We start from the raw sequence: 26,654 nt of genomic DNA, 5'->3' as shown, positions 1-26,654 counted from the left end.
TCATTAAGATCTCTTTCATTAACACCATTCCTCACAGGCCTGGAGAAGCTGAGGTTTTGTCAGATCACGTTATCACCACAGCTTCGCCGTTTCCGAACCTTGAAGGGAGTCTTCCGAAAAGCACAACCGCCCCCTCGCCTGCTCCCCTTTCAATCTCCAGCTATTTTTATTTCACTCCTTGAGATAAAAGTATGCATGTGGGGGAGTTATTTACACACACATAAGAAAATATAGATGCACATAAAAATAACCTGATGATTTGAGAGAGACATTTCACTTCTGCAGATCTTTCTGTTCTCCATTCCATTATAAAAAGAAAATGCTGAAGTTGTTGAGGCTTGGGGAGGGTTTTGCTGTGGCTCTCGTTGCGGATGCAGCGAGCATCCTCCCGCCCACAGCAGGCTCTGCTTATGGGCGGGTTCTGAAGCCCCTAACGAAGAACGGGGCAGCAGCTGGGGGAAGCATGCACTGGGTTAGTGCTGAAATTCCTCAAGAGAAAAAATAAGATACTTTTGTGACCCTGCAAAGTTTACGGCTCGCTGTGGAGCAAATACAGTGGAGATTAATTCCTACAAAAACCTTCTCATACCCTTATTACATTCATGATACATTTCCAGACGTGTAACTGTCTGTCTTCACATTGCTTTTACATTTGAAATATCCTTTTTAAAGGAAAGAGCGGGGAGAAAGATGAGTGCCCGGTACCACCAGCCACAAGCCGATGCTGTGCCCGGGCATCGGGGTGATGCAGCATCTGCCCATCCTGCGGGATGAAAGCTGAGGGGCTCACACGCCCACCGCTCCTTCTGCACCCCGCACATCCCATGGGACGGATTTAGCATCCACTGACCCCAACAGAAATCTGGGATCCATCGGACAAGACCAGCCTCTAAGCAGCACATGGATTCAGGAGGGAGCGAGCTCACACAGCAAGACAGGCGGGCGGCAAGGGCAGGCTCAGCCCAGCTCGGGGCGAGCATCTCTGCCAAAAACAAGACGACGACTCATGAACGTGAGACCTGGGGTAGCGCTGCCGGTGTCCCTACGAGCCACAGCACGCCAGGACACCACCACTGCCCTACCGGCGAGTGCGTCATGGGCTGCACCAGCCAAACCAGCATAGCTCTGCGGTACAGAACATCCTTGCCGGCTCCGGCATGGAGGAAACACAATCGTGCTCGCAGAGCCCTGGCAGCAACGGCGATGCGCTCAGGCTGGCTGCTGCCAGCCTTGTTTTGACTTTCTTTTTAACAGGCTGCCACACACAGCATTGTTGGTGACAAGTGACAGCCTTGTTGCATTAACAGCGCTCCACCAAATGGTATTACTATTATTATCTGTTTTCACGAGTATAATAGGTAATATGACTACCCCCCTCCAAAATAACCTGGCGTTTGAAGGAAAGATTCGGATTATTTGCTGAACATCTCAAGCTGTGATAACACGAGACAGTACCGTGTCATATCAGAAAGCATTGCTGTGTGTTACACACACCGTACCTGCAGGAAGCTTCTTGCATTAAACCGCAGGATAGCTGTCACTGAATCATTCTGTAATTGCAGGAAGAGATAACAAGAAAAGGCAGCGCTCTGGCAAAGCCTGCCCGGCCAAGGTTGTTTAAAAATACCTAGCCCCAGCCCTCACGGCTTTCTGCAGCTCTGCTGGGTGTTGGAAAGCCCATGCTGCTGGCGAGCAGGTGCTCCCTGCGGGCTCAGTCCATTGAAATAACTGCTGGGATCTCACCCAAGATCTCTTCTCCCAAAACTTAAGCCAGATCCCAGCTGGGAAGTGCTCCGCTACACTGGAAAAAACCACAGCAACATGCCCCACCTGCGACCTCCATTTCACTTTACGCACAAAGACATCTCACCACCCATCGGGAGCTTCACCCTGCCTGCTGGATGGACCCATCTGCCACAATGTGTACGTAAAAAAAAAAAAGCTTGCCCGGAGATGGGCTGAAGGGACAGCTGCCCCACGCAGACCAGGCTTGAACGGGGCTAAAGCAGCAGTTTCTCACCCAGCAGTTTCTGCTCAGGCACCATGGCTTCTTGCCCCATCGGTGTTTGCCGGCACGAGCCAGGAGGGAGGTACGGACAGGGAAAAGGCTTCCCGAGAGCTCCGGTGCTGCTCTCCTGTCATCCCCAGCACATTCTCCTGGGAGGCAACACAACAATGTTTGCATATTTGCTGCTATTGCTCACGGTCTCCCCTGAGCACCCCAGCCCACCCCAGAGAAGCGAGACCGGTCAGAGGAGACAAACCAGCCCGCACATGTTTCTTTTGCCATGACTAACAGCTTAAGTAAACCACAGGGGTAAACACACTAATTTTACTTTCAAAACAAAAACAAAAAGCCACAAAGCCCAGTTCTTCCTTGAGTAAAGACGGGTGCGTAACTATTGGCATTTGTCCTCTCAGTGCTTTCGCAAGTTGCCAGCATTTTAAAACCTGGCAGCCACTACAAGACAAAGTGACATATTTAGCTCAGGAGCTAAAATGCTGCTTGCTTGTGAATACCAAGGAGGGGGAAAAAGAAAAAAATCCTGCGAGATAAATGCCTGCTGCCCCACAGAATGATGCCAGGGAGGCTCCACAGCATCATCTCAAAGCCAGGGGGACAGAGTCTGTCCCAAAAGCAGCACAGCCCTGGGGATGGCTGGCGTTAGGGTAAATTTATAGCCAAATGCTTCATTCTTACATTTGGGAATCTATGCATCCTGGGGGAGGTAGCTTTCCAAAGAGAAATACAGCTCCAGCCATTGCATCTCGCTTACACTGCAAACCCCAAGGCTGAGCCCTGACACTCGGCGTTTGCCTACGATTCTTTTCTCTTTGCTTAGAAATGGGCTTGGGCAACCCCCCCCCCCCCCCCCTGCCGCAGAAATCCCAGCCCTGAAAGCCACCTTCCCAGGGAGCGGGTAGGGAGGTTTGTTACCACAAAGGTTGCCTGCATTGACCTGGACTCTTAATTTTATGGCGAGGCTTATTCTGAGGAGCAGCATCTCGCGCACATCCCCAGAGCTGTCGCTCTGCTGGGTCCGACAGCCTCTCCCGCGTTGCTCTGGGCTCACGCCGTGGTCACACAAAGGTCCCGAGGAACCCGAATCCTGCAACCTCTCCTGCTCCCCAGCCTCTGCAGAGGAGGAGGTGAGGAGCCCAGACTTGACACTGCCAGGTTTGGGGATCTCTCAGTGTTAATTGCCGTCATATGCAGGATTGAGATGAGGCCGTTTCTTAAGCGGTACACCGTAAGGATCTCACTTGCTCTGTTGATGACTCCTCTTGTGTGGTTTCAGTAGCAGGTGGTGGAAGGGGGGGAAAAAAAAAACCTATAAAATTTTTAGCGTCCCTTTAGCTTCAATTTATCTGAAGAGAATTCGAACAGCACAATTTCCTCCTGCCATCTGGGTGCCACTTTAAAAGACATTTTCTCATATCATTGCAATTTCAGAAAATCTTGTTGTATAGCTATAGAAATGCAAGAAGCTTCCCCTAAATTGTGCATCAATGTGAAGCTTTTAAAACCTCAACTGCAGCTTATAATATATTTTGACAGGTTACAGACAGCTCCCAAGAGACTTTCCTAGTTTCAACACGACCCGTACAGGCGAGCCCAGCTTCGGGCACCGCAGTCCTGTGAGGCAAAGCCCTCTGCTTGATTTTGCCTTGTTTTGCTTCAGTAATGGGAAGAAGATTCCCTTGCAGAGCTTTGAACCTGCTTTCCTAAACACTTGAACCCACAGGCTGTTGCATATGGGTGCACACAGGTCAACGTGTGCATGACACGTATTTCCCACTCAAGTGCTCCAAAATAGCTTAGAAACACATTGAGCTACTCCAAAACTTTAGAGAAATCTCAAAGGTCACTTATAAGCATCCTGCAAGTGGGCAGCCTGGAAGAGAAGGGTTCTAGTGATGTCCCTGCTGCACTCAGCTCTTCTTAGATACCCCAAACCGCTGCAAGGAAAGCTGCTCCTTGCAGACAGCCAACCCCAAAATCCACCTCCATAGGAGAGGGGTTTTGGTACCAGCACAAGCCGTCTCCTTCAGTGCCCCAGCCCCAGGGGAGACTCTCAGCTGGCCCTTGGTCCCAGCTATCGGCCAGGTGAGAAAAACACTCCAGATCCCAGCTCTAAGCCTTGGCTTTGCTGAGGTCTGGGCTAGACCCTCAACCCCTGCCTGCATAAGCGGATCCCCTAATCATGGGGCAAACTCCTATGGCCAGTGAAACACAGCTCAGCCAATTTCTCCAGCCTTGTGAAAGCTGTTTGTCCCTCTGCCAAGGAGGGACAGGGAGAGTCAGAGCCTCCGTGCATCCCGGCGTGCCGCTCCCCTCCAGCCCCACCGACCGCTTCTGAAAGCGCCCGAGCTCAGACATTGATTCACAGCCAGAGAAGTGACTGAAGAATGAATTGAAGGGTTAGCGCAGGTCAGCGGGTGGTTAGCGTTAGTCGCCTTAAAGCTTAATGATCACATAAATACAGCAGGAATGACTCTGGAGCAGCCAGTTCATCAAGGGGATGATCTGTGCCCAACAAGAGATGGGACACGCGGCGACTGGCCGCTCCCTGAGACAGCCCTGGGCATGGAGAGGGAGTCACTCCTTCCCAGGAGACACACTGGGAAGGGAAAGACAGGTGGAGATTTTGTTTCAAATCCAGTGGGTTTGCTTGGTTTTGAAGATATTAACGTTTTTTTTCCCCACGTGGCTCCTGCATGGCAGAGGAAGGCAGCTGCCCCAGCTTCGCAGGCAAAGCCAAGCCAAGCTCCCAGCACAGAAGGGCAAAGCTTTTGTCGTCAGACACCCCTGGACTCTGGAGGGGTCTGGCAGCTCACCGAGGTCATGGGCTGAACTCAGGTTCAGTAAACCCAGGACTGGGTCTACACCTGGCAAATCAGGTCTGGATGAGGCCAAACGATGAAGTTACTGCCCCGTGTGATCCTAAAACACGAAGCCCCATCTTGAGAAATTCCTGCAGTGCGCAGTTCAGGGAAGTCAAGGACATTTTGAGTGGAGAAATGGATGTCCCCAGGGGACCAAAAAGCCATCCTAAGGGCTAAGGATCAGCCTCGCTAGCCCATGCGTGTCGCTTCATGAGGGCCTCAGTTTCCCCGAGGTAGGGGCCAGGACATTTTCAGTCCTTGAAATGCAGGATGCATCGTCCAGGTTTGCACCGATACCAACAGAAAACAGCCCTGGGAACTCAGGTAGGTGCTGTTTCTGTCACGTTCTTCCCAAAGTTGGCTCCTGCCGGAGGGAGCCTCTTGCAGCTCGCCGGGGAGGAGTTGAAATGCCGAGCACGCCTTCCCAGCGCTCACCCTGATTTTCAGAAATTGCAGTAAATCAGTATCGCTGCAAATTGGCCTCTTTTTTTGGCTCTGGCTTGATGGAAAAAGGAAAACAAATGGAGTTTTAAAATGCAGCTAATCAAGGAGTTAAAGAGAGGTTAATCCTAATGGATTAATCAACACGCAGGGGGATGGGAAGGAGGCACGGACAGGGAGGAGCAGAGAAGCAGCCAAGCCTGGTTACTCCTCCCAAGGGCGACAGCACATTTCAGGGAGAGTTTGGAGACGGAGGCAATGCTCCTTCTTCCACCCAGCTGCATCCAGCATCAGGACCACACAGGTTTGATCTAGCGATAACAGGAGAGTCCCGGGTTTAGGTAGACCTTCCCTGAGAAAACACTGAATCCTTGATGTGTTCATTATCACCCCCTGGGAAAAACAGTGAGCGGTGTTTGACTTCACCACCTTCTCCTACTGTCCATCATCTCCCTTTGGACACCAATAGGTGATAAAACCTGGGGCGTGGGGCAGCCCTGGCTGCTGTCAACCCCCCTTCTAGAACTCGAGGTGACTGAGAAAGGGGTTTTAAACAGAGCAGAGCTGCCCCGAGGCTTTCCACCACCTCCTGCAGAAAGAAGCAACCACCGTGGCTGCCCTGACCACCCTGCAGGATCCAGCCCATGGCTCCTGGGGCCAAATCCCAGCATTCTTCTGCCCAGTAACCCAAGACATCAGCATCTGCCTCCCGGCACAGCCGGGCATTCTTCATGGGTTAAAGCCTCTTTATAGGCAGCTAATTGGGCTTAGGCATAAGAAGGGCTTGAACATAATTAGTGACAGTGAAAGCAAGGAGGTCTGAAGAAGGTTATTAATGATATACACCGCTGTATACAACAGCATAATCACCAAAAAAATATTAGATCCATTAAGCATCATTATCAAGACCTGGAGCTAATCATTTAAGCTTAATGAAACTAATACATTTCTCCAGCACTGGCAGTAGTGCTCACCCCTTGGAGGGAAGCAGCCGGCAGGAAGGCTCAAGCCATGCTCTCTCAGCAGCGTTACCACTGACCTTGGCTGTGGCACCAGCGCCGGTGCTGGCTCTGGGCTCCGCGTTCTCAAGAGCTGAGCCCACTTCCAGGTGCTTTCAGAAGCGGTTCACTCATTTCAGCAGGAAACCTTTTGCTTTGGCAGCTCAAAGACCTTCTGGTCAATGATGTCCTACGTGGGCGTTTAACACATTGCAGAAGGCTTTCCCCAGCGCCCCGCTGGTGGTGAGCCCCTTCCTCGCCATGGGTCAGGCTGGTGATGCTGGTCTTTGCTTCCTGGGACCTTCGGCTCGAGCGTTGTCATTGAGGAGGACAGCAAGATCTCCCAAACCTCCCTTAGCTGGTGCAGGGGTCCAAGGTGTCCCCCTCCAGCACCCATCTCTGGGGCTGCCTGGGCATAAGCAGGGCACCCATCCTGCCGTCTCCCCACACGCACCTCCCTCCTCTCCCTTGTGTTTAGCAGCTCTTTGGAGATCGGAGGAGAAATGACTCCAAGCCAAGGCGGTCGTGATGATCTCACCGCTAATTATGCAGAGAAGTCATTTAGCTGTGGCTGCGCGTGATGAAGTGATATGACAGGGAGGAACAAAACCCCACAGCCACTTTGCACATCGCAAATTAAAGAGGAAAAAAACCCAAAGTGAGCAAACCCAAGCACCTCAACCTGTGCCTGCCCCTCTGTGAGCCACTGCAGATGCTGCACTACCCCCAAACCCACTGCAATTACAGAGAGGCAGCTCAGATCAGGAAACAATTAAAAATCCCATTAGCTCCGCTTTCCCCTCGCCTTTGTCTGGGTCTGTTTTCTGCCCCGGTCCCAGCAGCGGGATCGTCGCTGCAGCAGGACTCACCATCACTTTAAAGAGGAGCCTGGGATTAGCACCAGCCATATTAAAAACCCTCACTCACACCTCATTTTACCTTCACGCTGGAGATGATTTAGCTTGATTTATTCTAATTAGTTGTAATTTATTGTTTTAATGAGCTCTTCCGCAGGCTTTTTGTGCTTCATAACCACCCTCCTTGGCTGTTATAATACGTTTCAAGGAGGTCTTTAATAAGGAGAGATTTCCAAGGCCACCTAGGATAGGAAGCTTTTTGTTGCAATATGAAAGAAGAAAATGAAGACAAAATTTGCCTCTCCTCCAGGATGGGCTTGCTGTGGAGCATCTGGCTGGGAGCAGGAGGTTGCACTTCAGCACATCACCCTAATGGCAAGACGGCCCTTAATTACCAGCAGCGTTTGCAACCGGGTTTAAAGATTGACAAAAGAAAACAAATAGAAGAAAACTCTCCTTCCCTCCAGCTACAGCTCATTATTCGAGGGAGGAATTCATGGCTACAAGATGTCACAGTGCCCGGAGGCAGCTGCTGCTCCGTGAAGGGGTTAGTGATGCTTAACCCCACGGTCACCCACACTGTCCACCCGCAGGGGCCGTGCTGCTGGTGGGGGTCACCGGCCTTGAGCCTCAAAGCACCCCCAGTCCCCTTCCGAGATGGGTACGGGCAGAAGCATCCAAAACACAACGCTGTAACGTCCCATCGGCATTGCTTTATCTACAGAGGTTTATCCCACCGGCATTGCTTTATCTACAGAGGTTTATCCTCCCTTTCTCTCTACTGGGATGGGCAAAGCTTCAGGAAACTTCTTGGTCTGCTCCCAGGGGTGGTCGTGCCGGTTCGTGGCCAGGAGCTCCTGCTGAACTTCCCGGCCTTTGATTTAAGAGACAGAAAGGCCGTCTGGTCAGCCAGAGTGGGTTATTTCTATGACACTAAGTTCTTTCATTAGAGAAAAAGAAAGTTTTCGCTTCTATGTCCCCTCAGCCATCGTGTGGCAAAGTCTTCCCATTGGAGACACCCAAAATAAAGCAGATGATATTTGCTTTGCAAAGTAGAGACCAAAATCACAACAAAGCAAAATCTCCAACAGAAGAGAAACTCCCAAAGAGAAACACGAAAAACCCCAAATGACCTCGACTTTAGCAGAGAAACACCTGGATGGTTACAGGATATTCTCTGGGGGAAAAAGGAACTGGCTTGTACCAAAGGGGCCCAGGTTTGTGTGAGAAACCCTCAGGGAGCCAGGGATGCTCCAGAGGACTCTCGGAAGGAAAAAACACCCAGAAGCGTTGTATCAACCCCTCTGTGCAAACCTAGATAGATAATCTGCAGGAATAAGACCCAGCTGCCAAGCGAGAGCCTGAAGAGCTGCACATCGCCTTGGGAGGGGGGTGGGGGTGTCAAAGGGAGGACTGCAGCACCGGGGGGATGCTGGAGGAAAACAAGCTGAGCCTCTGCATGCCCATGGCACATGTGCGGCTCAGAGCGGCTCCCGGAGCGGCTGGAAAACACAAACATCCCCATCAGCCAAAAAAAGGGTCTCTGTGGCCACCCGAGGACCCCTCAGCATGATCCAACAGCCGGGAGCAAGCGAGAGACATCAAGTGCATCTCCGCAGGGCGAGCCAGCGAGAAGCATGTCCCGAGCCACGGGCACGGATGGATGGATGCAAAAGCGATGCTTGCCCAGAACAGAGCTGGATACAGGTTTGGGAGCTGCTGTGCTGGCCGCTGGCCACGGCTCTGCCCGGGCACGAGCCGGCTCCTGCCACAGGAGCTGGGGAGTCAGAAAATAAGACCAACCCAGTTCTTCTAGGAGAAGAAACCGGGCCTCTGGAGATGCCTGGTGTTTCTGGACAGCTCTGGAGCTTCTTGTGGATTATTTACCCACATGCTGCCAACCAAAATAAATCAATTCAGCTTTTGCTTCCTTTTTAGGAAAATAAATCCTCTGGGACAGGTTGGGAGCCGGTGCCCCGTGAAGAGCCACGTGCTCGCCCAGCCCGGCCCCAGTGGGGTGTAAACTGGTGCTCAGAAACTGCTCAGCCCCGCTGGCCCGTGCCCCTGCTTTACCGAGGGCCGGTGGTGCTGGCAGAGGCCCCTCAGCAGCAGGACACGGCCAAGAGGTTTATTCAGCCTCCTGCAAACCAATCCTCCTGCTGGCGAGCTCTCCCAGGGCTCCGGTGACCTTATCCTTATCTCTTCACGTCCTTCAGCCCTTCTGCTGGTTGGGGTGGCGGGTCCCCCGAGGCCAGTTTCCCATGATGCAGCCCCCTTATCTCATGGTGCTGAGCCAGTTTCCCAGTTTCCCCTTATCTCACGGTCCTAAATTCCCAGCCTCGAGCCCTCCCCATCAGCCCATCCCAGCTCCCTGTCTGCAGCACTGGGAATCACCCGCTTGTGCTGCAGGAGGGATCACCACTGCGAAGAAGCTAGAAAAATCTTTCCCCAAAAAAAAAAAAGACCGCACGGACCACCTGCATTTCCCTCCGGCTGCCCAGGAGAGCTTTGCCAGGGCTTAGAGCCGAGCTTCCAAGCTCCTGGTCCTGAGATGCATCAGGAGCTGCTGGATTTCCGAGCTCAGCGCCGACCCCAGCATCTCCTCTCCCTGGAGCAGGCACATCCCTCACGCTCCTTGCTCCGGCTGCTGCCCGGGGAAGCAAGGCACACGTTGGCAACAGAGAGCCTAATGTAAATTGCCCAGCATCTGACTGCTTAATTACACCAGCCCCTTTCAGATGCGATCGTGTATTTTATCAGAACTGATTTATTAGAAAGAAAAAAAAAAAGAAAATCTTTCAAACATCTGCTCCTCTCTCCTCCCCGGCCAGGGGCAGGGCCCCGTGCCAGCAGCATCGGCATTGCTCCGAGAGCAGGATTTGAAAGGGCTGATTAGGATGGCTCCTCTGCCTCCTTCAGCAGTAAAAATCATTTGGCTTTGGATGACGTGGATATTGATAAGCCTAACACGGCTCCAGAAGGAGAAATAAGGGAGCACTGGCCTCCCGGAGCGATTTGGACACAGCCAGCGGAGAGGTGCTACTGTGGCTGGAGTGCCCCGTACAAGGTGAATTGCTGATAAACACAATCCTGCCCCTTCTCCCGCCTGCGAGAGGGCTCCCAAAATGCACATCCCCTGGTCTCAGTCCCTCCCGAGCCCCCTTGGCCAGCCCTGGGGTCAGATCCATGGGAGACCCGCTCCTCCCCACCCCGAGGATGCTCGCCCGCAGCCACGTCCCGCGCACAGCATCTCCCTGTTAGAGCCGATATTAAGCTATAAACCGTAATGTGTTATGACACCACCCGATGCAGTGTAATTGCTATAAACCCATGAAATGTAATATAATTGGCGGAGTGGCCGTTACAGCGTCACGTTACAGATCTAATGGCTTCAAGCCGTTATCTCACGCGCAGGCTGAGGATGAGTAAACGGCTCCCGCTCCCCGCTGGCCCTGGCTCTGCAGCACCCTGGTACCCCAGAAACTCACATTTCCCACCCATGCTCCTCAGACACAGAGGGGAGATACTGATGCAGAAATGCCCCAGTGTTTCCAAACTTATTTTTCCATTTGCAGAAACACCAGTAGAGATCACAGTTTTTAAAACCTCCTTCACTTCAATAATGAGGTCATGCTTTAAAAAAAAAAAAAAAGAGAAAAAAAAAAAAAAAAAAAAAGCAGATCTCCATTTACAATTATTTCATTAGTATATGATACTCCAGACAATCCAACAGCTTGAGAAGCCGCTGGCTGCACAGGTCTAAGCACAAAGCACACTGCTTGTGTAAGAGGTCCTTAGTGCTAATTGCCAATGCCAACCTCAGCCATTAAGAAATTATTGCTAATGCATCTTACGACAGTCTTTATAAGACGTTATTAAGGAATTAATCAGAAAGCAGAACCAAATAAAACAGAAAGTGATTAAAGAAAAAAAAAAAAAAATCTTCCCCCAAACTGCACAATCAGCAGGAAGGAAAGCTGGGAGCCATCATCTGACTACAGCAGCCCTTACCTGTGCTGCAGCCCCAAAGTTGAGCCTGGAATTCCCTTTGCCCCAGCACTGGTACAGCTGCAGCCTGGGGACATCCCCATATACCCTGGGGTGGGAGAGGGGCTCAGCTGTGCCTAATTTCCCCCCTGCAGCCCCCAGCAGAATTGTAGCTGGTCCCCTGTGCCTGCAGCCCTGCTCGGGGGACTCCTCGTGGGGTGCACGGTCAGAGCCACTCGCTTCTGTGGGGCTGGGGATGTTTTTTCAAAAGACTGAAAAAAAGTAAATCTTCTTTGTAGGGGCGAGGAAGAGGAGGGACAGTTTGTGCTGGAGAGCTGTCACCTACGGGACACGACGGCTCCAAGTGGCATGAGGACACAGGGCTGGAGCTGTGACTCATGACTTTTTTGCTTTCCATCCTGGTGTCGGTATTACATTTCAAGGATTATATTTTATTCATAAAAATTGCTGTGCTCACAGCTGCGCCTGGCAGAGCTGTCATGGCTGAGCCCGGGGCTGGCTCCTGCCGACAGGCACGGGGGTGTTGTGCACCGCCTGGGGGTCCAGGGTTCATCACAACTGTTGAAAATTAAATATAATATACAAAACCAGGGCGAGAGCCCTCCGGTTCCCCTCTGTGACCTGGAGTACGGGTACCATCGTGGCCCCCGAGCGCTGGGGCCGGGGTTTACAGCACGTGATGGGGCTGTTGTTGGTAACTGCATCCCAAATGAGACGGAGCGAAGCATGTGAGGTTGTATTTTTAACTCTGAGGTCCTGGTGGCATGGAAAACCGGGTGCCCGGTCCAGGTGCCACGCAGATCCATCGAAAAACTCCTGCCGCCCAGCAGCACCTCTGCTTTGTCGACCCTGGGCATTGCAGCATGCGAACAAATCTTACCCGGTGCTTTGCCCCCGGGAATGGTTTTAAGGCTGTGTCCAGAGTCCAGCAGAAACCATTTGCCGTTACCTCTGCCAGTGAATTAGCTGGGAAGTGCTTCCCTGCGGAGCTGCCGGTGGGGAGCTGGCAGGGTGAGACGGAAATGGGGATGGTGCAAACCCAACTTTCCCAGCTTAGAGGCTGATTTAGCATCCCCAAGCAGGAAAAACGTTCTCAACCCATCAAGAGGGTAAGGAAAGGATGAGCCCGTGGTCCTCGCCGGGCTCGGTGCCTCCCAAGCACAGCGTTAGCCGGGACTCGGCATTCACAGGCGGCAGAAAAGCCTTGAGCAAATGCTTCAGCTGCCCATCAGTGCAAACATCCACACACATCTCTCTTCTCCTTCTCCCCATGGGGAGGACCCCATGTTGGGCTAGGAGATGGCACAGGGTGGCATCCCCACTCGTCCCTGCCGCCCTCCCGCAGCCCTGCGCCCTCCCCGCCGGGCTCAGCCGAGACAAGCGGAGGCTAAGAACATCAACTGGGTTTTATTCCTCAAGTCTGACAAGTAAAAGCACAAATTCTCTTTGGAAAAAAAGAAAAAAAAAAAAAAAAAACAAAACCAAAACCAATGTTCAAGCCACGCGGACAGTTTGCGTTTCTCAGGACGGAGGCCGTGCCGTCAAGCTCCGCCGCCGGACGTGCGTCCTTTGCAGAGATGTAGTTTAAAAAAAAAACCCAACCCACGGAGGAGGAAAAGACACATGGCTATGGGATTCCACATCAATTTTAGACAAAAAAGGGCCCTTTTTTTGCTATCGTTATAAATATCCCGTCGGAGCGCCTCGGAGCGAAAAATAACCATAACGAGGACGTCTGTTCTGCTCAGCCCCACGGGCACGAAATCTCTACCGGCGCCTCGGACCGCTAGAAAGCCCTCGGGAACAGTGGCCTGGCACCCAGCGCGCGTGCCCCGGCTCTCTTGGTCCCCCTGCGGGGTGGCGGGTGCTGCCGTCCCTGCGAGCGGCACCCATCACCCTTGCCGGAGGCTGTCGGGACGCCGTGCCGCAGGGGACCGGGGAAGCGGGGGTCCGGGAAGGGGGGACAGGAGAGAGGGATGGAGGGATGCCGGGGTGCGGGAGGGATGCGGGTGGCCGGTCAGGCACAGGTGGGCTCCTGGGTCTCGACGGGGATCTCGCTGCTGCAGCCGCCCTCGCTGTACGGCTGGTAGGGGGGGATCTGGGGTGCCTCGATGATCAGCAGCCCCTCCGGCGACAAAGAGGCGAAGACCGTGATGGGGTCCACCTCGTAGGGCAGCCTGCGGGAGGGAAGGAGAGATGAGACGGTTTAGGAGCCGGCTCCGCTGCCGGCTCGCAGCGTGCCGCATCCCTGGTGGACGTCGAGCCTTGGGAAGCCCACGCAGGATCCCCGGTACGTGGGGAACCACCGATGCCGAGCCAGCAGCCCCGGCGAGGGGTTTCGGCAAAGCCTCTGTTATTACTGCAGCACCCGGGAATGCGCTGGGGATATTTAAAGCGGCCTCCTGGCCGGTCTGGCCCCTGTGGGCGCTCTGTTTAATCTCGCTGGCAGATGTGTTTGACGGGATGTCACCCGCCGCTTGTGCCGCCCGGGCTTCTGCAAAAGCGGGAGTAAATCATCGTCGTGCCGCAGCCCGCGTCAGCCGCGAGCCTTGCCCGTAAAAGGAGCCACCGCGGCTGCCCAGCGCCGAGCAGGAGGGAGCGTGGTGCTCGCCCCAGCTTTCCCACGGGAGTTTGGGATGCACAGGGCTCCTTTGGGGTGGAAAAGCAAAGCTGAGCTGCTGCCAGCCGAGGAAACCCTTCCCATGCCCTGGGCTTTGCTGTTTCTCCCGGTTAACCCCGCAAGCCCTGTGGCTGGGGGGTCTGGCCCCCGCACGGGTGAAGCGCTGCGGTCGGGGCTCGCCTGCCTCCGGACTCGCCTTTCCTCCCTGCCCTTTCCCGTTGTTGTTGCCAAAGTGAGCCATCGCGGTGAGTCAACGCGATAGCAATCTAATTGACATCATTCAGATAGAGAGAGAGAGATATTTACATTCACACGCAGGGATGTATTTTGAGGCGGACGATGGTGTCAGCCCATCGTGCCCTGCTGAACGCCGGGGCGATGTGCTGGCACCATGAGCCTGGCTCCTTGCACCCCTCCTGCTCCCTGCATCCCGGCTGGCTCCAAACGCAGCCCCGGGCCCGGAGGAGACTGACAAAGCACCCAGAAAAAGACCTCCTTCTCTTTTACCTCCCTCGGGAAATCACCATGTGGCCTGAACCAGCCAGGCGCGTTGCTGCAAAAGGGCAGATTTTGGGGGGGGGGGGGGGGTGAAAACAGGCGCAGGAGTCCCTGCGTGTGCGAGCCTGTGCGTGGGGACTGGCAAAGCTCAGCCCTTCGCCGCCGGTGGCATCCCCGTGCCGCCTGCGACCTGGGGTCCCACAGCAGGCTAGCGACATTTGGGTGCTGGTTAAGGGGATGTGGCAGCCCCGTCCCCCGTTCCCCCCCCCCCCCCCCCTGCATCCCAGCCCCTTCGGTGGGGGGACAGCCCAGGGCCGGCTGGTACCTACTGGATTTTCTTGGTGAAGTTCTTGGAGACAATCCCTCCTTCCACCTGCTGCTCCTCGTGTTTGCCTGCAGGGAAGGGCAACACCCCACGTCACCATCTCACCGGGAGATTATTTTTTTCCCCAACAAACAACAACAAAACCCAACAGGAAAGTTTGCAGAGGAGTCGTCTGCCTTTGCCGGTGCAAACCCTTCCCTCTGGGGAGAGCTCAGGGAGTGAAGAAGGAGATGCCGGACACAGCACACCCATATTTCCAGCCAGAGCCTGGGGTCTCGCAGCCCGCCAAGAGCTGGGGCTTAAGAAAAAGTCCCCAAAAGTAATAAAACCTTTGGAGGTGGCAGCGTTCCCCCTTGTCCCGCTCCTCTGGCTGGGCTCCCCTCCACCGTGCTGTCAGGCTGGGGGTCCCTGTGCCTGGAGCATCTCTGAAGTTAAAAACCACACCAGCAGCTGCCTGGACCCCCCCGACCTGTGTTTTCCCCCCCTGGTGATGCCGTGAGCCCCAAATAAATACCCAGGGCCATGCTGCGTGGCAGCCCCCAGCCCCTCCTTGGGGCACTTGGGGGTAACGCGGGATGTCGGTGTAGGGCTGAAAGGATGCTCGGGGCTGGGTGTCCGTGGGCACCCCAGATGCGGCACACCCCGCACCCACTGTCTTTACCATTAATTGAATTTTTAGGGATGTTCTTCTGGCCGGCTCGTCCCCAGGCTGGGGTCTCTTGGGGCTGGGTTGGGGTGGGGGCCATGGGGCGGCTGCCCCTCTCTTCCCAGCACCAGAGCTGCCTCTCTCTCGGTCCCTTTAAAGGGAATCTCCCTCCGCGCTGGCCTCACCCTGGCTATAATTAACCGAGCCAAGCTGGGGCCCCTCTTGGCAGCTCGCTGCAGGGTGCTGCCGGCCACAGCAGTGCCTCCCCGGCTGGCCAGGGCGGAAAGCGGGGAGATTTACCCCAAAGGAGGCTCGTCCTTTTCATTTTTGCAGCAAACCACCGCGGCTTCTGAGCCAGGTCCCCCCCTGGCATCCCCAAACTGCCCAAAAGCCGTGCCGCAGCCCTGGCCCTGCTCACGACCACGGGGCTGCCGTCGCTGGCTTAAAATAAAGGTGATTTTTTGCATTTCACAGCAATTTCTTGAGCTGGCACGGACAGGGCAGGACCAGCTGCTTTTCGTGTCCCGTCCTTCTCCTCCCCGGTACCTTCACTCTCACCTGACACCTCAACGTAGCCATCCTTGGTTTTGACCGTCAGCTCCTCGGGTTTGAAGCTGTGCACGTTGACGCACACCTTCCAGGGCTCGCGGGGAAAAGGCACGGGGCTGCGGCTCTCGGGGTACCCCCCGAAACGGGAACCGTAACCGGGGGCCATGGTGGAGGCTCGGGCCATGCCGGCACGTAGGGGACCCGGCCAGGTAGTGGTAAGCCGGGGTCGAGCCCAGTCGGGCCAGTCCGCCGTCAGGTCCCCGGGGAAGGGCGACATGCCGAAATCATCGTCCAGCAGGCGCGAGGTCAAGCCGGGCTCCCGGAAAGGGTCGCGGATGCTGCGTCTGCTGGGGTAATGGCAGGAGAAGGGCATCTGGCTGTCGGCCATGGCTTTCTTCGGAGGGGTCCGAGCGCGTCCCCGGGGCTCTCCCACAGAGCTTCAGCCTCTATGCGGCCGCTCCTGGCTGCAAACTTGCCCGGGGAGCCTGTCCCGGAGGAGACGCATCCACTCCAGGCGGGACGGGATCGTGCGGCTGCGGGTGGGAGCCGCGGGGATGGTCCCCTCCTTCCCCGGCACCAGGTGAAGGACGACAGAGAAAATCAATTCAGAGCTGAATCACCGGGAGCCGGAGGAGCGCAGGAAGGACGGAGGGAGCTCTCTGGCCGCGAGAAAATGCTTCCTGTCTGGCTGTGATCCCAGGGACCCGGGAGAAGAAAATAAAACTTCTCAGTGGGAGAGGGGAAAAAAAAACCCCCAACAACGAATATCCCGAGATTAAAAAGCTTATCTCTTCCCTCTTGCTCCCCAGCACTTTATGTGCGACTTTGCCTGCCACTCCCGGGCGAGAGCTGCAATAAATGCCTGAGCTCGGAGCCGAGAAACTTCTCTAACCTTCCGGCTGCCGGGCGAGTGCTATTTATTGGATTTGGGAGGCGGGGGGGGGGGGGCGTGTGTTTTGCAATTCCTGCCCTGTCAGCCGAGTATTTTGGAGAGGATGAAACAGCCGTGGAGAATCTGGGCTGCGGCAGCTGACCTCTCCCGCCAGCCCAAGGATCCCGGCTGCCGCAGGGCCACGGTGTTTCGGCAGCTGCCCCAGCCCCCGCCGCCCCCTCCCGCCACCCTACGCCCAGCCCACCCGCCCAAAATAGCCCCCGAGCTCAGGCCCAGCTGCTTTCACCCCAGTGTCACCTCTTAAAAATAACCCTCCTCGGTTGGGCTGGGCCAGGATGCTCCCCTCACTGTAAAGCCACGTGTCCCCTCGCCACTGAGCAACCCACCGTTCTGGGAAATGGGTCACCGGTGGCACCCCTAGCACGGCGCCGTGAGGGCACTGGGACCCCACGGGTGGGTGTTTGGGGGATTGCTGGGGCAGGGGACGGACCCCTTTTGGTGGCCAGCAGCACCTCAGCCACCCGGGGCTGCCCACGGAGCCCGGGTGCGAGCGGGACTGCGGGATGCAGGAGGAAAGTCGTGGTCCGAGGGATGTCCCTCTCCGGCCCTTCTTCCTCGGCCGCCTTCACCGGTCGGGCCCGGAGAAACGTCCCCTAACCGCGGGAAGGAGAGGGACCCCGGGCAGCAGGTCGGGCAGGGTCCTTGGGGCGCTTCTCAGCACCCGCCTCCTCCTCGCCCTCCTCCTCCTCTTCCTCCTCCTCACCCCACCGCGTGCCCAGGCCCTGCCGCAATTGCCGTGCGCGGGCAGGGCGAGGCGGTAATCACAGCCGCGCGGCGGCAGGGCTAATTACAGGGCAGCAGCGGGGAGCAAGCAGCGCGCCGTGGGAAGAGGTGCGGCGGCGGCGGCGGCGGCGGCGGTGGCGGGTGAGCTGCCGGCAAGCATCCACCTGGGCGACACGGCCCCAACCGTGCAAGCTGGGGGGTACCTGGTGGCAAAGAGGGGCTCCCCACGGAGGTGGTCCAGGCACGGCTCGGGTGGGCGATGGGATGCGCCGGAGGATGGGATGTCATCAGCGAGGGTCATGCTGGATACAGGACCACTTCCTCATGCCGCATCCTCCCTCCTGGCTCTGCCTCATGCTCCTTCTCTCCAGCATCTGCAATTTTTCTAATAGACTTGATGGAATTAATTACAGCAGGAAGACTTTAATGCAGCACAGGCCGCGCAGCGATTCAGCCACTGGTCACTCTGACGGCATTAATCACGCTGCACCCACGCAGCATCGCTGGGGGAGGGAGCTGCCTCTCCTTGGCGCGGAGCAGGGCTGCTCCCCCGTGCCCAGCACCTTCATCCCCTCCATGTGTGGGGTCAGCTGGGCATCACGGAGGTCTCCCTGGGGATCAAGGTGAGGTCCCAGGTGCCAGCTGAGCACCCCTGGGTGCAGGGAAGCAGCTGCCGGTGGAGGGGCAGAGCATCCCCCCCATCCCCTCGTCTTGCCCCGCTGCCCCTGCCCGGCTGGGGGCTGCCCGAGGGTGACAGCAGGGTCTCCTGGGGGACATCGCCGCACACGGAGCTCGGCTGGGCACCTCTCACCTTGGCCAGAAAGTGGGATCACCCCAGCACCCACTTTTGCACCCGCTTGGGCAAACAATGGCCAACAGGGAGAGGGGGAATGAGCTCCGAAGAAGTTTCAGGCAGTCCCAAGATCCTGCCGTGTTTCCAGGAACCTCCCAACATCTCCAGTCCCACGTTTCCCCGCGTAGCTCTGGGCCATCCTCCCTCCCCTGACAGGAATCCTCCCTGTCGCCTTGTTTATCCCGATTAGTCACACTGCTGCCGGCTCTCGCCCTCTCTGGGCCATCCCAATTTAGCTCCTGTTGTCACTCCAAATCTCCAGGCTGCCTCCTGCCGCCGAGCCGGCCCCATGACACCAGCTCTGGGGGGAGCAAAGTGGCCTCGCAGCCTCCCTTCGCCTCCGAGTGACCTGGGGACGCTGCCCCATGTCCCCAGGATTTGTCCGTGCTGCGGCCGGACCCTTCCTGGGCGCCCATCTGAGCCCTACTGGGAACAGCGTGGGGACCTGGTCCAGTGCTACTGCTCCCCTGTGGGACTTCCAGCCAGTCCAGGGGAGCACCCCAGGGTAAGTGGCATCATCTGGGGTGCCGGAGAGTCCCCACCGCCCAGTCGCTCACAGGGGAACGTCCTGGCTCCTGCCAAGACGGCCGAGGAGGTGACCGCGGTGGGACCCTGCAACGTGGGAGCACCGTGCGGGGCTTGGGGCGAGGGCTGTGCAGGCAGGGAAGGGGACGGCGCCGAGGAGAGCACCAGCGAGCCAAAACGGTGACCTCCAGCTGCATTTCTGGCTTGGGCTACCAGCGCCTGAACGGGGCAGGAGGATCCAAAGTGCCTGGCAAAGGGCAGCGAAAGCCTGACCCAGCAGGGAAGGGAGAGCTGCCAGAAATACTAGTCCACAACTTTTTTTGGCTTCAGCCAAAACTGACCCGAGCAGCCAGTCCGCGGCAGCTGGGAGCAGAGGCACATGCCCTTCCCTGCGGAGCAGCTGAAACCACCCAAAATATCCCACCGAGCGCAGTTGGATCCAAAAGGAACATGACAAACAGGGCTGCGATGAGAAGGAAATACTGTCTGAACCTTTATTGGAACCCTTTTTCTAACCAGGCTAACAACTCAAATACCCCAGGAAGACTAAAGAATACAGTATGCATTTCAATGGAGAGCAAAGGGAGTTTTACAACGAAGTCAAATGAACAGATGCGCCAGTGTCATTTGGTAAGGAATCGACCAACAGGCGAGAAAACAGAGACACCGTTTCCCTCACGGCTTTTCTTACGTCTTGGCTTTTGTTCTAAATCTTCTCATTCCCTGGGTTTTGAAGGCAGAGAGCTGCCCTGGGGCTGGTGAGGTTCAGGGTGTTGTTCTCTAGGCAATAGCCCAAAAGTCAGGATGCTTGACCATGAAGCTGTTGCCACAAGAGCGGATGTACCAGTGCTTTGGAGACACTCCCGGTCATGTGCAAACTTCCAGGTAGCAGCAAAAGTCACGAGAATGATTTATTCTCTAGTACAGAGGTAATAAAACCCCACGGGACACTAAAGGGCAAAGTCTTCACTTAGGCACCTGAATCTGCCTCGTTCTCAAATATCCTGATAGCCCAAGGCTGAGCACCTGGCAGCTCCTGCCCAGCTCCAGGGGAATAACCCAGCGCTGGGCACTCGCCTGGCGACGACGGAGTCACATCCACCCTCGGCCAGCCCAGGCAGCGCTGCCCTCGGAGCACGAACACCTCCCACTCGGGTGAAGAGGACAACGGCTGCAGCGTTGGTGGAGTGACACTGGGGCAGGCTGTGATTTTTAGCACATCCCATGCTTTTTTCAAAGCTAGGGGAGGGATGCTCGCAGCAAGCTCCGGCTCGGGTTGGAGATGACAGGAGAGACAACTCCCCACTCCTGTCCTGGCCACCTTTCCCAAGCTCACGTCCGGGCAAAGCTACTGGTTCTGGCGCAAAGCTCAAGGAAGGGGGAAAAGTAGGACGTGGCGTGAGGACAAGTGTCTCAGGATGGGGCTGGGTGGATATCCTTGCTTCCCGGTAGATACCACGGCAAGTCACTTCAACCCTATACCCTTCCTCACATCGATGAAAGGGCAGCAAGACCCCTTTCCCCCAATAACCCGGAGAACCAATAGGGGGTCAGTGGTGGGAGATCAGAGATCTCCAGGGATCTTCGGCGATCCAAGCAGCCCTACGCGGCACGGAGGAGGAAGAGCAGGGTTATTCCTCTGCCACAGCTGGCCTGTCACCTCTGAACGCCCAGCACCTTTCCAGGGGGTTGTGATTTCTCAATAAAAGCTGGCCCAAGAAGATGGAGTATTTTACCCCCTGCCTGGCTCATCTCCATCTAAATGAGGTTCCTCCCTAAATCACTGGTGGTTGAGCTACAAATGAGCCCAATTTGTCTGCCAGATGCCTCCATGCCAGCAGGTGACAGCCTCAGTAATTCACCTCTCTGATAACCTCTCTCCAGTGTATATGGCAACACCTCAAAGGCTCCTACCTTCATGGACCCAATGGCAAGACCCAAATAGCTTTTTATAAATTTATGCTCAATAAATAGAAGAAATAAATATTAAATAGAGGCTAAGTCCTCTCAGCCTGTTCAATATATGTACAATGCATAGCAAAATAACAGTGATTGGCTGTTGCAGACAAGTTTGGTACAAATTCAGTCCCCCCAAACAACAAAAACATTGAGAAAAGTTGCAGTCAACATAAAGCAAAGCTCAGATGAGTGCTGTAACCCATGAAGAAAAGAACGAACACAACAGTGTTTTGAAATACCCCTATCTTTGCTTTTCAGCAAACCTGCAGAGATTGTCTTGGGTTTTCTGGAGCCTGGCTCCAGCCCTGGGGTTGGGAGAGGTGGGACGAGCCTCGCTCAGTGTGACAAACCCAGAGCCGAGGCAGGTCCAGGGAAGGGGGCAGAGCCAACAGGATGACTCTGGGGTCAGGGGGACATTTGGGAGCGGGTGCTGCGACGCGTGCTCTGCCGGGGAAGGGCAACTGGGGCATTTGCAGGATGGAAACAAAATCGTGGGTGAGAAAGAGCCTCTGTGCTTGAGGAAAGCAAAGCCCTCTGAGATAGGGCCTCCAAAAAATGGCTGAGATATTTTCCTGAAGCCTTGAGGCTGCAGCCGGCCCTGGGCATCCCTCGTGCTGCTGACTGCAGGCAAGCAGTGATTCACCAACACCAAAATGACCGAGTTGCCTTTCCACCAGGTGAACGCTGCTCTTTGCAGAGAGCGCCAGCAGCAATCTGAGATGCTGGACGCAGAACAAAAATCCGTAAAAGCAATGAATGAGCAAAACAACGTTAAAAAAAAAAAAAAAAAGTGCTGGCAAAAGGCACAGAGACAGAAAAGCTCGTGAGCTTTATGCAAACTGACAGAAAACCCAGTCGTCCACTGACAGGGAGGGTGACATTCCAGGTTGTACTAAAAATCTTAAATAAGTTAAAAAATAAATACCACCACTGAGGGAAACTCCTATGTATATGCACATATACACGCACATATACGTACACATACACACACAGAATTGGTTAGGTCCTGTCACCAGAGGCTGGATTTTGCAAGCATCTTCACCATGGATCACTCTCTCACGGTCTCATTTCTTTAGTTTTTCCATGGGTGGGTCATTGTGCAGCGATAAACACGGCAGGGGAGTCCTAGCGACGGCATCCTCCCAGGAAAACCAGCGGTGCCTGTGCAGAGCAGCTCGGTTTCAGGTTGTGCGCTGGCTGCGGAGCCAAAGGAAACAGCGGTGGCGGCCAGCTGGCACCCAGCCGGCGTGAGCACGGACCGGGGCGAGACTTCCCCTTACAGCACTGCAAACACCCCGTCGCTCAGCCGGCCAGCGAGCAGACCCTTGCCGTCACCTCCGTGAGGTCCTAGACCCGTTCCTGTGGTCACATCCATTGCATTCCTGCACAAATCTAATGAAAAACCCTAGCTTTTAACGTGAAAACAGAGAAACAGCTCTGCCCTGCTTCCCTCTGTCTGTCACACGCTCTCCGCCCTGCTCCAGAGGGTGCAGACAAAGGGACACATTGGCAGCAGGAGTGACCTCCAGCCACCTCAACGAGAGGGGGCCAGCGCTGTAAATCTTTACATGAGAACAGTGGCATGGATACATTCAAACAAACACATAAATCCAAAAATAACTTACTGTTAAAAAAAAAAAAAAGAATAAATAAATACTGGTAATGGTGACCTCCTGCATCCATCTGACATACAATTAAAAATATAATAATAATAATAAATAAATAAATAAATAATTTAAGAGGTTTACTCCAACATGTCTGCTTGGGAAACCCCAGGAGCGTTTAGCTGCCATGGACTGTACAAGCGGAGGCAGTCCTTGAAGCACAGATCAGCCGGATGGGTACGAGAGCTGCTGTCAGCCCCGCGCAACCCTCGGAGTCATCTCCTGTCCCACAGTTGGTGGGTGCTGCTGACCCTGATGTGGTGCTTCGATCATGCGTCCCCAGCCATGAGGAACTCAAGTCAGTGTTGTGTTTGATATTTACACCGGTTGCACAAAGCCCCTCTACTTTTCTTCCCTAGTTTTTGACCTCCTGGCTCGCTGCTTCCTTTTTACAGATGCACGTGCGTGTTAGGGGGTGTTAAGGGGCACGAGGCTACTCTTGAAACGCTGGTAGATCTGGGGTTTGGGCTCCCATCACTGCCTTCGGATCTTCCCGGGGAGCAGAAGGACGGGGTGTTTCAGCGTCAGACTGGGAGAGACTCTTTGGGGAAGAAGCATGAGGTTTTCAGCCCTTTAGGAGAAGGGAGTTCACTGCAAAAGATGGCCAAGGGGCCGCTGTCAGGGCCAGCGCAGGAGGGTAGGCAGTGTCACCCCACTGCAAGAACATCCCATCTTTGATCCCTCAACCACAGCCCTAGAGCGTTTGCTCAGCCCTACCAGAAATGCTTTTCTCTATGTCCTAGAAAGTGGCCTCCCAGGAGTTGGACACATGTCCCCACCAAGCCACTGACCATACCAGTGCCCAGCTCTCTCCCTCCATGACCCTCATCCTCAAATTACCTGCAGGGAGCAAGGCAGGGGATGAGGAACTGGACAAAAGGGGGGCTTTGGGGGTTGAAGGCACAGGATAAGGGGGACCAGCAGTAGCAAGGATACTGGGAAAAAGGGACACCCCACACTGCTGTACTTTCCAACAGATAATAGGTTTATACGCTTGCTAAGGCAGTCAGCCAGCTCCACCAGAACACCACACAGCACTTGACCTTCCTCCACCTGCAGCTTTGCCCCTTTACCTGCTGCCAGCGGGACTGGGGGGCTGTAAGTAACTCTTTAGCTGGGGGGTGGAGTTGCATTTCTTTCTACCCCCTCTCCTCCTCCAGCAGATGCTGGCTCCACTTAGCCCTTTTCTGTGACACTTCAATGACACACCTCGACTCATTAAGCCCAAACTCGTTAATAATCATGCAGGATGGAAGGGGAGGGGATGGAAAAAGGGAGGGAGGGAAGTCTTAAACCCAAATTAGCGTCTCTAAGCACCCAGGTGTTGTAAGAGAAAGAAACTCCTCAGCACCAGCTCAGCCTGTGCTGGGAGAAGCCTTTGTTACCCTGCAAAACACAGTAATTGCGCAGGCAGCTGGGCTGGCAGGCCTGGCAGGGAGACAAAACCCCAGGGCCCAGGGCCGCCCAGGCAGGCAGGGCCCTCCTGCCGCTGCCTGCGGCTCCTTGGAAAAACAGGCAATTAGCGGGGGGCCCTTTCTGTCCCCCTGCACTGCTCTGTCCTCCCAGCAACAAACTGGGGTGTGAATGCATCCCGCTGCAACCCTGCACTGGCCCTGCGACAGGGCTGCTGTGGCTGCTAATCCTGCCTCCGGGGAGCCTGAGGGTCTCCAGGAGAAATGATTTCCTGAAATCCTCCCGGCATGGCTTAGAATTGCTGCCTGTTATAAGGAAGAGGAATTGGGGTCCCCTGGCTCATGCGATGCCCTTTTAACCCTGTGTGCTCTCACTACACCCCACAGCTAGGCTATCTCCATATCTCCTTATCAGGCCCACCAGAATTGCACTCCAAGGGCAAGGCTCCCTTTAGAAAAACTTAAAGCCAAACTGCAAGAAGGTTCCTCTGAGAAGGGAACCCCATGACCCCTATCTCCCACACCGTGGCCTGGCCCTCGAAGCACAGTGTAACAGCAGCTCCCTTTTCCCTTGTACGCCACCGGCCCCACGTCTCCTTCAGACCTCAGCAGTTTGTTTGCAAGCAACTCACAGTGCTGGAGGGGGATAAAACAACCCTGTGAAAGATGATGCGTACCTGGTAGGAAAGGGCGGGAGAAAGAGAGGGAATGGCCTTTTTTTCCCTAGGAATTACGTCAGGAGGGATTTCTAGCCTTCTATTTGTAGCAGGGACTGGCTGACTGGCAATAAATAAGTATTCTCTCATGGAAAAGGCCTGCTGCAGAGTGGGCAGAAACTCTGGAGGAGAGACCCAAGGGACCTGATATTTGCCTTTATGGGGACAGGTCACCCCTACTCATCACCAAAGCTTCCCAGCAAATTCCTCCCTAACTAGGTCTCTCCCTCCAACAGAAATTAATTTGCTGGTTCCTGGTTTGGCAGAAGAGCAAGGAGCTGAATACTTTCCTTTGGACCAGCTGGTAATGCTTTGGAGAGCAGCAGAGATGGGGAGACGGGGATACGTCAGGGAGGATGGAGCAGATCTGTCGTGACAGACCCTCTGTAAAGCACTGACCCTTCTTCCAGCCCTGGCCAGGGGAGCTGGGACTGATCCACCCACCCCGCAAGGTGGCAAAGGGGCTGCACCGGGTGCACGAAGGCTCTTACTCCGAACCGGGGAAGGGGGACCTGGCTCTGCCACCAAATCGGTATCAGGGATGATTGCTATCGATGGCCAGGTAGGTGGGAAGGAAGCGGAGAATGCCAGGAATCTGGAGGTGACGCCGGCACGTGAACCGTCGGTGGCACTCCCTAACGACGCAGGCTGTCGGAGCTGCCTCCTGAGTCATAGCTCCTGCTCCTGCTGCGGCTGCTCCTGGGGCCTGAACTCCGGCTGCGGCTCCTGCCCTCGGCACTGCTGCTGCTCCAGCTTCGGCTCCGGCTCGTCCGGTAGCTGGAGTAGCTCCGGCTCCGGCTTGGGGAGCGGCTAAAGCTGCTGTACCAGGAGGAATAGCTGCTGGCGCTGCTGGAGGAGGAGGGACTGGGACGGTAGTAGGGGATGGGGCGTTTGCGGGCACTGCGGGGACAGAGAGACGTGGGTTACTGCCAACACAAGGATGGATTTACTGCCAAAAATCTCCAAAAAGCACTGTTTATGCTGCACAACACTCCCCCAAAATGCGGCTGTATTTGTGTAAAAGAAAAAAAGGAAGAGATCAGGTAGCTGACAGGCCTTGGGATTCAAACCACCCACCCCCGCAGCCCTGGGGAATGTCCCAAGCACTAAGTCTGAGGCTGGGCTCTGCTTGATGTTGTCCAAAGAGCTATCAGTGTGAAGGTTAGAGTCAATATTTGACTCTCTCTGCAGTGTAGGACATCTGCCACAGGAGAGGGTGAAACAAAAAGCCCGTGGGGGGATGCTCCTGGCCCCTGGAAGTTGAGTCCCTGTTCTGACTTCAACTACCTTTTTTCTTCAGCTGTTGTAAATGAGATACTCCACCCCCCACCGTCCCTCTGCCTGTAGCTGGAAATTCCCAAGCTCTAGGACGTGTGGAAGGGCCTGCTGATCAGGCTCAGGGAAATCGGTCTCCTGCTGGAGACACCTCAGCTGGCAAGGGCTGGGACCCAAGGACAGTCCATGTACCCCTGGGGAGTGCCAGCTGAGCCTGTCTCCAAACGATGGGACCGCATCCCCTTACCTCGTGATGCGTCGCGCTTCGAGGTGGCTGGGAGAGTCTCTCCTGCGTTTCCTCAGGGGTGAATAGGACCGCCGCCGCCGCTGCCGGTCACGCTCCCTGTGCGACTCCTTCTCGCTGGAGCCATACTTGTGCTCTCGCTCACGGTCTCTGGGGAAGGCACAAATTGGAAACTGTTACTGCTGGGGTTTTGTGGGGTGGGTTTGGGACGTGGAGGCAATGACCCATGAAGGCACGGATGAGTGGAGGACACTCAGCTCCAAAAGGGACCACTCTAAGCAAAGTGCTCTGGTGGCAGCAGCCCTGTGCACGCTCAGCTGGACAAAGAGACACTCATCTGGCTGGACAGATGGACACCCACTAATTGTGTCTGGAGGTTTCAGCAGAGTTTCCTGCTGGCCCTGCGCTGCCAAACTAAGATGGCTTTCCATGTACCTGTGCCTGTGGATGCACTCTGTATTTAGCTGTACTAAAATTGCTCTTGCTGGCCATGCCGCAGAAG

At 55.3% G+C, this 26,654-nt stretch overlaps 2 protein-coding genes across 6 annotated transcripts in view; both read right to left on the bottom strand.

The window, feature by feature from the left end:
• Nucleotides 1-12,597: 12,597 nt before the first annotated feature.
• Nucleotides 12,598-17,974, bottom strand: HSPB8 (heat shock protein family B (small) member 8). The gene is made up of 4 exons (XM_049805553.1): nucleotides 17,708-17,974; nucleotides 15,839-16,517; nucleotides 14,639-14,702; nucleotides 12,598-13,368 (listed from the first exon to the last, which is right to left on the bottom strand). Exons 2-4 carry the CDS (start codon nucleotides 16,215-16,217, stop codon nucleotides 13,209-13,211), a joined length of 603 nt encoding a protein of 200 aa, XP_049661510.1. The 5' UTR covers nucleotides 16,218-16,517; nucleotides 17,708-17,974; the 3' UTR covers nucleotides 12,598-13,208.
• A 1,389-nt stretch (nucleotides 17,975-19,363) lies between these two features.
• The window catches only part of SRRM4 (serine/arginine repetitive matrix 4), a 50,826-nt gene continuing 43,535 nt past the window's right edge, over nucleotides 19,364-26,654 (bottom strand). For 4 of the 5 annotated variants that reach the window (XM_049805540.1, XM_049805542.1, XM_049805541.1 and 1 more), the window contains 2 exons: nucleotides 26,156-26,302; nucleotides 19,364-25,533 (listed from right to left, as the gene is read on the bottom strand). In XM_049805540.1, coding sequence (XP_049661497.1) covers nucleotides 25,269-25,533; nucleotides 26,156-26,302 — 412 coding nt within the window. In that variant the 3' untranslated portion in view covers nucleotides 19,364-25,268. The remainder of the gene's footprint in view (nucleotides 25,534-26,155; nucleotides 26,303-26,654) is intronic. The other variant, XR_007506695.1, reaches the window with a different exon arrangement.

This window comes from Accipiter gentilis, chromosome 7, assembly GCF_929443795.1.
Source record: "Accipiter gentilis chromosome 7, bAccGen1.1, whole genome shotgun sequence".
Lineage (NCBI taxonomy): Eukaryota > Metazoa > Chordata > Aves > Accipitriformes > Accipitridae > Astur > Astur gentilis.
Note: the sequence above shows the minus strand (reverse complement) of the source record. Positions and strands in the feature narration are given on the sequence as shown.